The 16058-nt window shown below is 39.9% G+C and overlaps 2 protein-coding genes across 2 annotated transcripts; one reads left to right on the top strand and one right to left on the bottom strand.

Moving 5' to 3' along the window:
- Positions 1–491: 491 nt before the first annotated feature.
- On the bottom strand, positions 492–2273 carry RB195_016323 (uncharacterized protein; the record flags this gene model as incomplete). The annotated part of the gene is made up of 1 exon (XM_064207424.1): positions 492–2273. The coding sequence occupies one exon, from the start codon at positions 2271–2273 to the stop codon at positions 492–494; it is 1782 nt and encodes a 593-aa protein (XP_064063305.1).
- An 8457-nt stretch (positions 2274–10730) lies between these two features.
- Positions 10731–14982, top strand: RB195_016322 (uncharacterized protein; the record flags this gene model as incomplete). The annotated part of the gene is made up of 7 exons (XM_064207423.1): positions 10731–10812; positions 11445–11539; positions 11990–12067; positions 12162–12293; positions 13457–13568; positions 14084–14205; positions 14707–14982. The coding sequence occupies 7 exons, from the start codon at positions 10731–10733 to the stop codon at positions 14980–14982; spliced, it is 897 nt and encodes a 298-aa protein (XP_064063304.1).
- Positions 14983–16058: the final 1076 nt, after the last annotated feature.

Here is a 16058-nt window from a genome sequence, read left to right as displayed (position 1 = left end):
TTTCAAAGTTTTATTCGTGAGTTTTTTTTAACATCCAGAGGAATATTACAATTCTGCAAGTTTCTGGAATATTACTGATTGTTTTCAGAATCTAAAAAAATTTACTTACAATAAAAACTACAAGATGTGTCTTAGTCTTAGTCTTAGATGGTCTTAGATGGCCCGTCTTCACTCGACGTGCGGGCCCCAGCATCTCTTCCACTCGTTTCGTTCCCTCGCCATTGTCATCCAAGATGTTCTCAAGCTTCGTGAGTGACGATGACGAGGTCCTTGAGCCGTATCCAGCTGAGCTCTCAGCTGGTCCATCCGTGCAGCGAACACGTCACTCCATCTCGTTGGCGGTCTCCCTCGGGGGCGTTTAGCGTCCCTTGGGATCCACTCTAGCGTTCTTTTAGTCCATCTATCGTCGATTCTTCTCATGATGTGACCGGCCCATCTATGTTTTGCTTTCGATACATATTCCGCTGGGTCGCGAAGACGGGACATTCCTCTTAATCAGAGCTACGAAGACCGGCAAGGTGTTGTGTGCGCCGGTTAAACTTCAGGAGACATCTCTCAAGGGCTCTGTGGGTAGTAAGTAGCTTCCTAGACGTGGCTGCGGTGTCTGCCCACGTCTCCGCTGCGTAACAGAGCGCTGGAAGGACTGTCGAGTCGAACAGATGGGCACGAAGATCATGGTCCGTCAGTTGGTCCGTAGCTTCCCTGACGGCTGCGAATGCTGCCCATGCTGCTCTCATTCTTCTATTCAGTTCTTCCTTCAAGTCGTTTTCCATGTTCATAGAACGTCCAAGGTATACGTATGACGGAGTTTCCACGATTTTGGAGCCTTCAAGTTGTACTCCTCCGTCCTCGCCGTAGGCGTTCTTCATGAACTGTGTCTTCTTTCTGTTTATTCGTAGTCCTATTCTCTTCCCTGCTTCGTTCAATTCGTTGAGCATCGTTTCTGCTTCATTGGTAGTGCTCGAAAAGAGAACGATGTCGTCCGCGAAACGAAGGTTCGAAAGAAATCTTCCATCAACACGTATGCCCCTTTCTTCCCAGGATAGTGATTTCATTATCCATTGCAATGCAGCCGTGAACAGCTTCGGCGATATAGTATCGCCTTGTCGTACCCCCTTTCCAATGGGTATGGTGAGAGGGCGGTGGAAAAGCTGTATCCTAGTCGTGCATCGTTCGTAGCAATTGGCTAATGTCCTCACATACGACGCGTCCACACCTTGATCGACCAGCGCTGACAGTATTGCATTCGTTTCTACGCTGTCAAAGGCTTTCTCATAGTCGACGAAGATTAGAACTAGGGGCAGGCGGTATTCCCGGCAAACCTCTATGACCCTCGACACGGTCTGGATGTGGTCCAAGCAGCTGAACCCTTGGCGGAATCCAGCTTGTTCTTGAGGCTGGGCTTCATCCAGCGTCCTAGATATGCGTGTGAGGATGATCTTGGTGAATACTTTGTATAACACGCTCAGCAAGCATATCGGACGGTAGTTCCGAAGGTCCTCTCGGTCACCTTTCTTATGGATAAGAACGGTTCGCGAGGTCTTCCACTGGTCTGGGATCCTTTCTTTCTGAAGATAGGATGTCATGTGCGCTGCTAAGATTACATGAAGCGGATGGCCACCAGCCCGAAGAAAGTCTGCTGATATAAAATCAGGTCCGGGAGCTGTGCCAGGTTTCATGCTCTTGATAGCGACTCGTACTTCCGAAGGGAGAATCCGTGGTGGAGCTTCGCCAGTGGGGATGATTGGGCTTGACACAGGAGTTGATGAACGGAAAAGGTTTGAGTAGAACCTCTCCGTAATGATTTCCATCTCACGACGAGAAGACGTGCGAGTCCCGTCTTCGCTCAGCAAGGTTGCTAGCGGAATATTATATTCGCGGAGATCCCTGCGGCACTTCTTTAGACTCGTTCTTCTTTGTGCTGCTTCTAGAATCTTCTTCTGCCTGTACTTCAAAAGATCCTCCTGCAACGCTTTTCTGCAGCTAGTGTTTGCTACTAACCGCTCAATGTGCGATGCATTCGGATCAAGCCTCAAAGCCCTTCTTCTTCCTAACAATTCCTTGGTGGTCTTCGAAATTCGATCCAAGTTTGTCGTGCGCGACTTCGAGGCACGTTCAGCACAGGCTCGTAATCCTCTGAGCAGCATCTCGTAGTCCACGTTTGGGTCCTCCTCGATGTGCCAGTCACCTTGGGACAGGGAGTCCTCGAGTACGCAATCGTCGTAGACGACTTCTTTTCTCCTTCGTTGCCGATAGCACATGTTCTTTTCCATCGTGTGGCTAAGTCGTATTTTCGCACGAAGGAGACGGTGATCAGAACCACTACAAAAGGATGGTACTACTGAGATGTACTACAAGATGTGTAGGATAAACAATCAAAAGATAAAGATGTTTCAGAATTTAAAAGATTTACTTACAATAAAATAATTGTTAATAATATAGTTGTTAATAAAATATAAACAATAATGTTTCAGAATTTTAAAAAATTTACTTGCAATAAAAACTACAAGATTTGTCGTATAAATAAATAAATGAAAAATACTAGAAAAATTTCCTCTGAAATCGATCTCGATAGTTCAGATGTATCGTCCCCCAGCCAGCACATATACACACCACGTACTTTCGTGAATCACACATCATTCGTTATCGAATCTCATTGCTCAACATCAAACAACCACACCACGATATATATTTAATTCCTATGCATTGAATTCATTAATCGAGGTATTTCACAATGTTTTAATTATTGTTCAAAAACCGTTTTCGGCAGCGGTTGGTCAACGGATATCATCGTTTCTGTTCAGATGTTTAGATTTCTTCCATCTTTTTTTTGTGGATTGAACCCAACTATGGCAGAGTTCTCATCCCCTCCTCTCTCTCTAGTAAACTCTTCTTTAAAAAAAATTGTGCTAGAGAAATTGTTGTTGTTCCAGCAGTACAACCAACATTTACAATTCTTTCATTTTATATTTCGAATTCAAATACAGTAACCTTCAGTCGGTTAATAACTGGTAAGGTGTGAGTTAATGCTGTCATTACGTCTCTAATTGCTACTTTTTTCTTCATTTCTTAGCATAAGTGCAATCGTTGTGAGAAATTCTGTTGAGAGTTGCAAGAGGAAATTCAAGAACGAAATCCTCCTAAGTTCAATTCTTCGAGAAGAAAAATTCGTTTTTTTTTTCGCAAATTTTTGGAGGAAAATATGCCAAGCTGAAGCCAGGTCAGCCGAAGCGAATTTGGCGAGACCATCGGTTCCGACTCAGCAGATAAAGGTTTGAAAATCCCCATAGAATCAATCTGGCCCACGATCTCTCCTGAATCGTTGAATTGATATCATTTTTCAGATTGAGGTTCCTTTGGTACCATTTAATCGATTCCGATGAGTCTGGGTCCGACAAAAAACTGACTTAATACCTCAATTAGTCCCCGCAAGTCCCCTTATGGAGGGCCAACTGAATTGAAGTGAGAACGCGTTGGCGTATCCTGAAAGGATTGATCGATTTGATCCAAAATCCTATCAAATTACCTTTTACCCCGATCAAAATTTTCAGTTCACATTATTTCTTTTTCTCAAATACATTAACTGTAGAGTCACTTGTGCTGCGGGAGGCACAAAACGATCCTTCACTCCCATACAGTATTCCAGGTTTTTCTAAAAAGAATGTTTTTGTGAATGATTCTGATTTTAAAGTGTTAGTTTGTTTCTGAAATTTTATCTTTTCCCCGAATTTACGTACAAAGCTGTGAATAGCATTAAAATCTATGTTTTTACCTTTATATATTTTTAATTTTATTGCGTGGCTGGCTTCGTAATGACGTGAAAAACAGCGTAAGATTTTGAAAAATCCCGTAAGGAGAAACAATCTTCTTCTCTTTTTTGTGAGAATCCAAAGTGCTTATTTGGAGAAGCAAACACAATATTTTGCGAAATTTTACACGATTCACGTATTTTGTGCAGTGAAAATCCGTTTTCTTAAGCATCGTACATACACATATCTACGATTATCATCTAGGATGTACATGTTCGGATATCCTAGATGATGGTCGTAGATTTGTGTGCCGCTGCGTCATAGCTGATCCGCTAACAACGTAATTTGGCTCAGCTAACCAAAAAAATCGGACTAGAACAGTTTAATACGTCCTAAAGTATTTATGAAACGCGACGGACTATTTCTGAACACATACACACGTAGAGATCCTCCAATCGCTGGATATATTTGGATATAAGCTAGACTCGTTACGTGAGATCACCAGATTCTGAGTGTTTTGTTTATCCTTTCGAAGACCCTGAATTGTCCCGGATTCAAGAAAAAAAAAAGATGAAAAGAGGAAAAGATTACTCACCACGGACGGTGGAGGAAAAAAGAAAACAGTGACCTTTCGAGAATTTCTTTGTTTTGAAATTTTATTGGGGAAAAAAACTTCGAAGTCTGAAACAAAGGGTTTGGGCACTTTGCGATGCGATTTTCAGAGTAATGGCACGAGAAACAGAGCTTAACGAGTTCCTTATAAATTCAAGAATCACAATAATTTTGTACATTTGCAAAGATTAAAAAAAAATTAAAAAATCCAAGAATTCTGAACATTTGCAAAAATATGTTTACATATGTTTTAGTGTTGTTTTTCTTCTGATATTTCCACTTTTTCCGAAATTACCTTAAAGACAGTACACCTCATAATCGACGATGTTGAGATCTCTCCAGAGTAAGGTAGTGTGAAATATGAGCTTGAGCACGCTCAATTCTCCCAAGTCATCCTGAAAAAACCGCGTAAGGAACGATCATCCTCTCAGATTTTTCCTACGATACACCTTATTAAGCATCACTGTCGCACACGCCCCGCGTCCACGAACGGACAAAAAACAGTCGGACGAAGTAGTCTATTCAAATAAAACCAATAGGCTTCTGAGGAGCGCGTGCGAAGATGGTACATTCTAAGGTGTCTCGTAAGAAAAATCGTAACGAAAGGGAACTCTTACGCGCGTTTCCCACAACAAATAAAGAAAAAAGAGGGTTTAGTTGCCTATGAAATGAATAAATAGGCTGCTATCGTAGTGTCTTGTGTTCGCAAACGCGGCGCGTGCGCGTACGTGGCACGTTGTTAGGTGTCTCGTAGGAAAACGAGATTGGTAAAACCCTATCTTTTTTTTGGGAGATCCAACCTCGTCAGTTTTATGGTGCGCTGACTTTAAGTTGGACCTTTGACGATAATTAGAAATCGACTATGCCAGTTTCCCACGGATTCTGGAGCGAATTTACGATTTTGGAATTGTTATTAATATTTTGAGCGTGACCTGCAACAGAGACTTTTTGTTATGACCGCTGTAATATCTCTACTTTAGGCAGAGCCCCTGTTTGGGAACATTTTGCAGCACAAACATCGCCCTTACCATTGTTAATAGTGTGAATAACAGGCGCTGCGTCAAATTACGTTGAAAATGTGCGCATAAACATTTTCACTAGTGCATGTATGCAGGAGTACATACAGCAGACTCCTCTGAGTATTATATTAAAGTCAAAGGATAAAGTCACTGGCGTTAGTCAATCCGCTTGGGATCCGCCATCACATTCACTTTAAAGGCATCACCCCACAAATTTGGGGTAGTGCGGGTTATGCCTATAGATGGGTTGTAGATTATGGAGAAAAGAAGGTGGTTCCGACCATTTCTTCCTAATTCCCGTTAAGAACGGCCCAGAAGGTGCGGCAGGTGCTCAAAGCTGGCGCGCTCCAATCGAACTCGTTGTAGAAAGTAGCGCCCCGGAACGCTCGAAGCCGCATCTTCCTGGCTGTTTTTTTTATGGGGATTAGGAATATATGAGCGGGATCCCACCCTGTTTCTGCAATCTATGATCCCGTGTAGTCTTCGTGACCATCGGTAATCCATATCACGTTAGATCATCGACCGTGCGCCTACGGCGGACCTCTAACTGACTGCGCTACGCCCGCCCCAAGTATTATATTACGAATTATTTATTATTATTTAATACTTAATAACGAATTATTTATATTTATTAATTATTATTATGATTTGAAAACCTGAGCTAACAAATGAGTTGACGCAATACGGAGGCTGCTTCCGTGCTATTTTGGTCAACGACTGAGCTCTTCATCTGCAAAAAACCACCGCGTCAGGATTTACGCGCTATCATGACATCAGAAAGGAACATGAAATGTAAACGAACGATATCATGGTTTGCAGTGTATTTGTAGGAAGAACTAAATGGCCGTGTTTCCTGGAAGACTTTTCGCGGTCCTCTTGTCCGTTGCCCTAAAAATTTAGGGCGACGGTTCAAGAGAGCCGTGTCTTTTCTGATTTTTTCCAAATAACTTTCCAAATAGTAGAATGAATGTATCTAAAATCCTCGATGATGCGAGTCCTTTGGTGATTCCGTGGCGAATCGTACCCAGAATTCTTCTGCGTGGTCTCCAGAAGATAAGAGGTCAAAAATAAATAAATTACTTAGAATTTCGTAGATGTTAGACAGCCAGGTCACAAAAATTATTAAAATATGAGCTGGACCCCCAACACCTTTTTTCTGAGGTATACTTTGCATAGTTGTTCAGAGACTTTTTTCAAAAGCATTTAAGTTTACATTTTAGTCGCTAACAAAATTTTTTTTTAATGTGCCGAGCTCTACGGGGTTACCAGGATTTTGCCTCGGCTGGGAACGACCCTAAGATAATCTATGGATTTTATCCTCTTTTTTTGCTATTGTCCCTGTAACAACACACTTCAGCGCTGAAATAAAAGCTTGGACAATTCGGAAGAAAAAAACAACCTCTGTGAAATGATGCAAGTATACCTCAAAACGGAGGGATTTCCCGCGGTACAGTCAGAAGTTTAGTACAAAATTATTCTTCCCGGGCTTAGTTGTACGAAATGATAACTTCATCGGTTTCCTTTCACCTCTTCATCCCTCCCACGTCGTTTACAAAACAGAGATCATTTAATTCTTTGATCCACCTGCATGTTTGCGTCATGTAAACCAGAAATCACTCCAGCCTAGATCCGTGACGAAATCTCATGCTAACGAAGTGATGTTGTGGATATAAAAAGGAGTGATTTATGACTTGCTCTTAACCTACGCACCTGCATATAGTGACGCAATTTTCTAGAAAAACGATGCAGTTCCGTAGATTTTCTGTGAACTGCCTGAGAGTTCGTGGTTTCAGTCATTTCTGAAGCGTAAAAGCTTGGGATTCCTAACCCATGCTGGGGTTCACTAACATCACATCAACTAATGGAATTCTGACTAAGGCGAAGCGTTATCCGTGATAAAGACAATTGACAATCCTGGCTTTTGACACAGTGACATAATGACTCCTGCACAATGACAATCAACAAGCTTCAGTAATGTATGTTGTTTCGAGTTTAAAGACACTCGAAACATATACTCTCAATATTAATGCCGTGGAAAGATGCGCGCGACAGGACCCCACCTACTAGGTTGCGAATTATACGACAGGTACGCTTTTTTTGGAGGAGTGGGTATAAGGGAGTCGGTAAGAGGTTCGACTGTGTCTGCACGATCGATGGCTATAATCCACCGAAAAAGGTGAAAGGCCAAGCAAACCTTTCATCGTTCTGGGTCCAGAAATTAATACTTGTCGGCGACGGTTAAACAACTAAATTAATACATCGCTTTATTTATTGTAGAAGAACAGTTCCATAAGCTACTGCGCTCGAAGCGATGCCGTAGAAACAACGGTCGGAATCGTGGTAGGACCATGGCGAACTCCAGAGATGGGTGGCGGTAGCGAGGATCCTAAAACGATCCGAACCGCTACCGCGCCACCGCGCCGCTTTGAGCGCCGCCGCTTACATAACTGTACGTGCTTCGTGTGGTTTTGAGCCAAGTCAAACGCTTCTGAGTTGACGACCGAAGCGTAGACGCATCCCAGCGGAATCGATCAACACCGTGGACTTCAGCCTTTGGCCTTTGTACCAAAATAGTCAGTTGATGCTATTCTCATGTGCATTTCGGAAGTTTCAAGCCACACAGATGTTAACGTTCAATTCCATCCAGTAACCCATTGATAATTTTGTTTTCCTTTCTGACATTTTGTCACCGGGGCCCTTACTTTTTCAATGAGTTTGAGGTAGTTGAAGAGGGAACTTCTGATGATAACAAACGGCCTACACGAACGCTTTGTCGACCCTCATATTCCTAGGTAGTATTCCTCAAACAAATTCCCGAAAAATTAAACAAGTTTCGAGTTTTAAACAACTATGCAAAAAAATAATCGCAAAAGTAACCGCGTAGTAGTAACCCCATCATTACGCAAGTTTGCGTCTGAGTGAGGCGGAGCCAAGGGTTTCAAATCCATAATCACTGTATTATTAGCCGAAATCGGGATTCCCGTTTCTTTTAATAGAAATTTTATGCAGCTCTAACTCTTTACGGTTATATCCGTTTAGTAAAATAAGTAGAAATTATCTGTTCGAGACCGTCGAACATCCGCAGATATTCTCTTGTGCTAGAGCAGTGAAGCTGCTTTCGAATAGCGTCATGCGGGTTTTTAACCGTTATCATCGGATAACTTCCATTGACGCTGCTACGGGTAGATCCGACCAGCCTAGCGGCGGATTCCACAAGATAACGGAACGCCTATAAATACGCGCCGGTGGGGCACAAACCTCAACCACAATCACTTGTTCCTGAGGCAACGTTTTCAAGGAGGAGCTGAGCGTTCTACGCATGAAACTCTGACCCACCGCCAACACGTAGACCCTACTTACTTGGTCTGTTTGAATTGTCTGCTCAGCTGGATCTGCTGTTTTTTTCCAGAATAATGTTGTTGCTCCTAAATAGCAGATGTATGACCATGTATGTCCACAAATCCCGCAGCCACAGTCTTTCGATCTTTCGGGTCAGCTTCGGCAGACCATTGGAGACACAGTAGCGCAGAATAGCAATACTAATTTTGTATACGTCCATATTTACATCAGAAAATAATTTTTGGATAGCTACAGTATTCTGACTAAGTCTACGCACAGTATGCATTTGCTGAAGGTTAGGTAAACAACGGGGAAAAAAGAAAACAACTAAAATTCTCGACTGGGTAAATGTTACTCGCCCTATATGAGGTCAGAGACTTAAACGAACATTTTCTACCACTATTTACCCACAACTAAAAAGCTGACTATCTCCTTGAGTATCGGCACTCATCGGTTGAACCGCAGCATCTCATCTTCTTTCTCAATAAAACTGTTCTTCTTTTAAAATAAATCTAACATTTTCTTGTCATATGCTTGAGCAGATGTTGAGATTTAGATTACAAATAAAGAAATGAAGAATCTGTCACAAGATAGCTATTTTTATCTGAAATATTAATGTACATTGATGTTCGTAGTTTTTACAGTAAACAAAAACTGAAAATACTCTAACAAATCAAAAAAAGGAACCTATTCCAGTCCGCAGCACAAATCTGCTCGTGAAGCGGCTTATCACTCATAGAAATTACATTTCCCACTTCAAAATAATCCGTAGAAATCCATTTAGAAATGAAAAAATACGAGATGGAGATTGTAGGGATTATTTCAAATATGAAATGATCCCGATACAATTTCATTTGGAAATGGAGAAATAAATGTAAATGGATGGATGGATGTAGGGATTATTTCAAATAACAAATGTAATTTCTAGGAGTGATAAGCCGACTCACGGGCAGCTTTATAGGAGCGCTGGAATCTCTTCCACACACACACACATAGATGTATTTCTTCGTTTTCAAAACATGGTCGTCTGGAATATTCTCTCCAACTAACGTAACTCTTACTTAGTTTTCATTTTCATAGATAAAATTCCTGTTAGTGTGATTTTGTGATTCGTAACCTATTTCCTGATGTTCCATGTACCTTTTCCTCAGTAGTAAAAGCGATCTGTTGGTAAATTTCTCATTTTTATTCACTTTACTGGATGCTTTTAGGTGCAATTCAAAAGTAACTAAAATCTCAAAATGATCTTAAAGAGTTGAAAATTCTACCAATCTCAAAAAGAACCTTTCATTAACAATTTTTTATTTGCATCACCTCTTTTTTCGGGAAAAAAACTCCCATTTAAAGATATCAGATACCACAGCAATGTTCCTATCTCATAGATGCTAGGATGCTAGGGAACTTTCTGGAAAAAACCTCTTCACCGTAGTTATTTTATCTACACGCAGTCCTTTGATCTACAAGGTAGAGCATCCTAGACAGACGGAACTCCTGTGATTGTGTAAGCCTTTTTTTCCTGCCACGGTAAATAAACGGACGTTGAATTTCGGTTCAACCGCAGATACCGAGGGCTGGACTCCCAATCAATTCGAAAATATTCATGATAGATCATGTAAGAAAATTCTTAAGCAAAAAAACATGGCGCGTTTGGCTACTACCCTACGGATCTGTAGTCGTGTAAGAATTTAATCGGTTTGAAGGCAGCTAACTCCAGTTTCTGAGCACAGTATAGGCCTAAGCACCTGGATGAACATTAGAAATCGGTGCTACGTAGTTCCGTGTTGACATTATATTTCATCCTCTTTCTCACAATATTTGCTATGACTTCATTTCCTCCAAAAATCCCTTCATTTTTCCTTTTCTCTCTATTAGTGATCAAGTCTCCCTTGAAGTTTCTAGAAATTTCTCGTTTCAATTGTTTTCACGTCGCGCTATTTCCACGTTCTCGAATGGGCTGCGTGATACCTATAAAAAAAACATCAACAAAGTCCTAAATCCTTTCAGAGACATTATGAGCTCCAGCGACGACAGTTCATCACGAAAATCAGGAGAGTGCCAGAGATTTTTCGGATACGGCAAAAGAATTCCACGCGGTAGGTCTTCTTCTCCAGCTAAAGAGCCCAAGGGCACTAAAATTCGTCCTCAAATCCGAGTGAGGATCTCTTCCAAACAGTTGCGCTCTAATCCTAAATTTTACGCTCCGATGACAAACGAATTTCTGTGCACCGAAGACAGACGCTACAACTATGGCTAAAACCAGCGCCTTTTGCTCCAGAGATAACTCTAAAAACCTTGCCACCTCATGTTTTGCCTCCCTCTGTTGTTGTTGTTGTTTACGTTGGCCAATGAGGACTCAACCCAAGGGAATTTAAGGGGATTAGTACGATCACATACAGTAATACACACATGCGTTTTTAATAGAGCTAGCAGCTATTTTCGATACTCCATTTAGTTCACATGATCCTGAAAATCCTGATCTGATCCTGAAAACTAAAAATAGTCGCGATACTGCACAGGAGTTGTGTATTGAATAATGATGAACTACAATTTCTAGTTACAACCATAGGTCATCCTGGATTTCATTTTATTTTGGGATGCATACAAGAAAAATACAGGGAAATTCGAATAAATTAAGTTCTATCATGATTGAAAACTCCAGATTTTTAACCTAAATTCGGAATTAATCCGAAACGCGTCCTAAAATTTTCTATTTCTTTTTTTCCAGATGTGAAACGACATTGCGGTATGTGCCGACAACATGCACTCGTCGTAGAAACGCGTGGACATATTTGCCCTTTCAAGAACTGTGATTGCGAAAAGGTGAATCTTATTAAAATAATCTTTAAGAATTTCCTCGTGAGGACAACTAGAACTAATACGCATGCGTGGAAGAAAAAATTGAAATTATATCCAAATACGATCCAGACAGAGTAGACAGATTGGGTTCGAAGGTGAGATAAGTAGGACGAGTTGTCACAGTTCTCGGAGAATTTTCACCGATGGGATAAGGGGGGAAACGACGACTAAATAATTTTTCCTAATTTTTTTGGCAATATTCCAACTCCATTAATTTTAACGAGATCACTTAAGCACGATCTGATAAATGTGGGGCCCACAATAAGAGGTACAATGATATTATGGGTTTTTGTTCCGCTACTAGCGGACGTAGATAGGCCGAATCTCAATACCCTTTCATTTCAGTAGTTTCGTTATTCAAACTCTAAAACTCTAAAACATTTGGTTTTCTCCCTTTAACATACATTTTTTAAGTGTAAACTCGTCCGACAGCGCAGGTCGATCATGTCGACACAGATTCGTCTTCGTCGAGAGCAGGATAAGAGATTTCAGGTGAATTTTGCAGGATCGTTCCTTAGTTCCTTTAAAAAACTGTTATAAATCCCCGCTTTTTACGTTTTCCTGATCTAAATGCAAAAATTTCCAGCGTACCACAAATGTTTCTGAAGCGGATGTGATTCCGTCGAATACGGTATTCGAAACCGACAAACGTGACGATATCAATATGTGTTATTTCTGTCAAAAATGCAAAAATCATGGAATTTTAATGTGGAAAAAGGTATGTTTTGTCTGATTATTCTTTGAAAAAAAAATTGCAGAATTAGCAGCGTTTAGGTCTGAATTACTAGAAATTTTAAATGAAAATTCCAATTTTGATTATTACAACCGCTTTGTGTATTCGTTGATCATGATCGCTAATTATTTTCCATTAAAAAAGAAGCTCATTGTTCGAAAGAACAAATATGAATATTGCAAAAATTAGAGGTGTTATATATAATCAAACACATCCAGAAACCCATACTCCATCAATATTCGTCTATTCCTCCCAATATTCCGATTACGGGCATTATTCCGGGCACCAGAGAATAAATGGTGACCACAATTCCAGTCTTAGGCGACATATTCACTGAAAAAACAAACATGTCGACTAATCTAGGACAAATTTTTAAACAAATCACGCCACAGTAGTTTCCTAGCGTATCCAGATTATTCTTCAGACGCGCTACGGATTTACGTTCGTTACAAATTGTGCAATAACCTTTTGGGATTATGTAACTTGGTGAAAAATCCAGGTATCAAGTGGGATTTTTGGAAACCGGATTGTACTCGGCTATTTCCCTCATTACGAGTGCTTCGGGAATCTGTTCTAAGTGCCCTAAAGCTGATCACAAGGAAGAAAAAAATCCTGCAAATGTCTTGAGACAGCCGCTATGATGAGATTACACCGATATACCGATCCGCAACGCAACAAAGTGGTTTTTTTCGTTATTTTATGTAGTAACAACTTTTTGTCAACAAAACGTTTCGACTCTATAAAAAAAGATATGATAGCCAGGATAACGGTGCAGGCACGAGTCATCCAGAGGTGAATTCCTTCCTGGATGAAGTTTGAACTCTTCCGAATCCGCTTTTTTCAGCGTGCGAATTGTAAAACATCAAAGTAATAACATTTTTCATCTCTAAAATGGATTTTCTTAGCTCTAATTAGCAAAATACTGTGTACTATTGATATAGTCCCCTCTAAAATGTGTCTCCTCCTTAATTTTCAATTTTTTCTAATAAATTTTTAATCAAAACAAACTTTTCTACACAGAGAATATAGTTTGGCACCAGTATATACTTTATTCTCAAATTTTTCCACACTCATAATGAGGAATTTGATAGCTCAACCGTAAAAACCGTAGAGGTGGAGAATTTTAGTGGAAATTTCCGTCTTTCCAGGATCATAAGCGGAATTGCGAGTACGCAAATTGTCGTTGTGAACAATGTGATTTGATCGACACAAGAAGAGCACTTGATAGGCATATCAAGAGGAGCAAGGATATGAAAACAGGTACCGTCTCTGATAATACAGTCCTTCAGGGGAATTTTTGAAAAATTAAAATTCAATCTTTTGGATTTCTTAAAATGTAACAGGAGAGAAATCAATAACTTGAAATATACAAGAAAGTTAACTGGATCTATAAGTACAATGGAGCGAGTGTAGCGCAGCGTAATAGGAGACTTAGGTACGGTTGCACTGTCGACGGTTCGAAACCGCTTCGAGCCAACTAAGCTCTTTATCTTTCAGTAGTTGAAAAATTGATGGTGGACTTGTCTAGACGCTGAAAACGCTGTTATTAGGATATAAAATTATCCAAAAAGCTTCTTGACCAAAAATTGAATTAAAATTCATCCAAGAAATTGAAAAAAAAACTAGAAGAAAAACATTAGAATCAAAAGAAAACACTTCGTAGTTTCAGCGAGTTGTTAATAAAGAAAGATATGGAACTAAACATCTACGTTATGCAACGTGAAGACCAGTTCTCGCTCATTAATATTATACAATGAATAACCTTCCTATTTTAGTGAATTCATCCGATTATTCGTCCTCAAGTTCATCCGAGGAGTCCAGTTCGAACTGCGAAAGTCTTGCTGGCCCCACATCTTTCCAAACATTACCGGTGTCACTACCAAGCAGTCTCGAAACGGTAAGTGTAAATAAAAGAAGTAAATAAATCCGGTAGCATGTCCGCTGATTCGATCTTTTAGCCCAGTGGATAGTAGAGATATCGAAAAAAAATGCAAAATGACATGCTAGCGCTAGTAATTTTTAGAAAATCCAGAAAGAAAAAAATTATTCTAAGATTACGCTAAGCCATATCTGCCACTCTGCTCGATTCAAAACAACTACAAGATTTTTTTTCCGTCGCCATAGTATCCCAGCCTCTCTTGTTTTGCTTCCGATTTTAAAATCTTCTAAAAATCCACTTAACTCCATAGTTGGACTTCATCTCTCTCCCTGATTAAGAGTAGATGGGGAATTTCCGGCTACCGATTTCTTTTAGCCGTTGAAAAGATGTTTCCATAGGATAAAATTTGATAGGTAGATAGTCCAGAAAGGACCCATATTTCAAAGGTCCCATTCAAAAGCGTAGTTTGAAATTTTTATTTGTTACTGTGAAAATCCTAGTACGTGACTCTTTTTCCAGACACCATCACTTCCGCTGAACGATGTGTCACTGTTGAAGTCGACCATGGACCCGACCGCACTTCTGCTGCCCACCTTCTCGCCGCCATTTCTCGCTCCTCCATCGCCAATCCCCACACTACCGTTGGCGTCCATCTTCTATGGTGGATTTATGCCGAATCCTTCCAATAATTTCCTTGTTTCTAATATTCTAAGCACATTGTCGCCGTTTGAGATTCAACTACTTCTGGCTAACATGCGATCCTGCAGCGATATAGGAGTTTGTTCGAATTATTAAAATCGTGATTTTTTTTTCACGTAAAACGATGCTTATTTTGAATAGTGCAGTGAATAGTGAGTTGTAATGTGAAAAATGTGTGTATTTATACGGGTATTTAATGAGCTAAAGCGAATAAAAGTCTTTTTTTTTTAGAATTTGAAATGCGATGAGGTCGCAATTGCACACTGGCGACAATAATAAGAATTCCACACCAAAAATATTACGATTAAAACTCGGACATTTTCTTTTCAGGACTCCAAACCACATAAGCACAGCGCGTGCATATTTGCACCAATCACTGATTTTTGGATGATTGAGGATTTCCGGATAAAGAATGACATGAAAAGAACAGTGGGACCTGTTCATTATTCCCTCCCCACAGCATCTTTAGATTCGAATGGAACGATCAGTCAGATGAATCAATCAGTTGCCGATCATTTGAATGGTAGAAAATCTGAGAAATGAATCCATCCTTGAATGTATTCGAAAACCGTCGATTATTCGAATAAACGAAATACGAATGTAACTTTAATGATATCAAACTGATAATTTGTGCAGAAGGTGGTTCGGAGAGACCACTTCTTTCAAAGAAAATTCGTGTCCGTAGAATCTATCGATTTCGCATTTATATTATAAATATAATATTATATGTATATATTATGTTAAACTATATACAATTATACTATCATAAAATAATGACTGTAAACAACTTTAGTCCTCAATGTTTAATATGATAGCTGCTTCAATTTTCTAAAATTAAACCAGCTACAACAATTCTTTGGGGTCGGGACCATGAAATTCTTGGAACAGTCTGATCAACCTGTTGTTGTTTACAAGCTCTGATAAAAGTATCTGTTGGAGCATGCTTACAATAAGGATTATTCGAAAAATTATTCAGATATTTAATACCGCAGCAAAAAGTCCCAAACATTGTTTTTTTTTTGTTGTTTGTGAACTGTTTGAAGTTTTTTGGAGCTATTTTTTTTCTAACAAATTCGAGAAGCAGATCGTTCAAAAGAGTTTCAAGTTTCAAAAAAGTTTCGGCATCGTTCGACTACAATTTGCAGCATAACACTTTCCAACAAAGAAGTGAA

The sequence above is a fragment of the Necator americanus genome, chromosome V (assembly GCF_031761385.1).
Source record: "Necator americanus strain Aroian chromosome V, whole genome shotgun sequence".
Classification (NCBI taxonomy): Eukaryota; Metazoa; Nematoda; class Chromadorea; order Rhabditida; family Ancylostomatidae; genus Necator; species Necator americanus.
The sequence above is the reverse complement of the archived record's forward strand: the minus strand, read 5'-3'. Positions and strand labels throughout refer to the sequence as shown.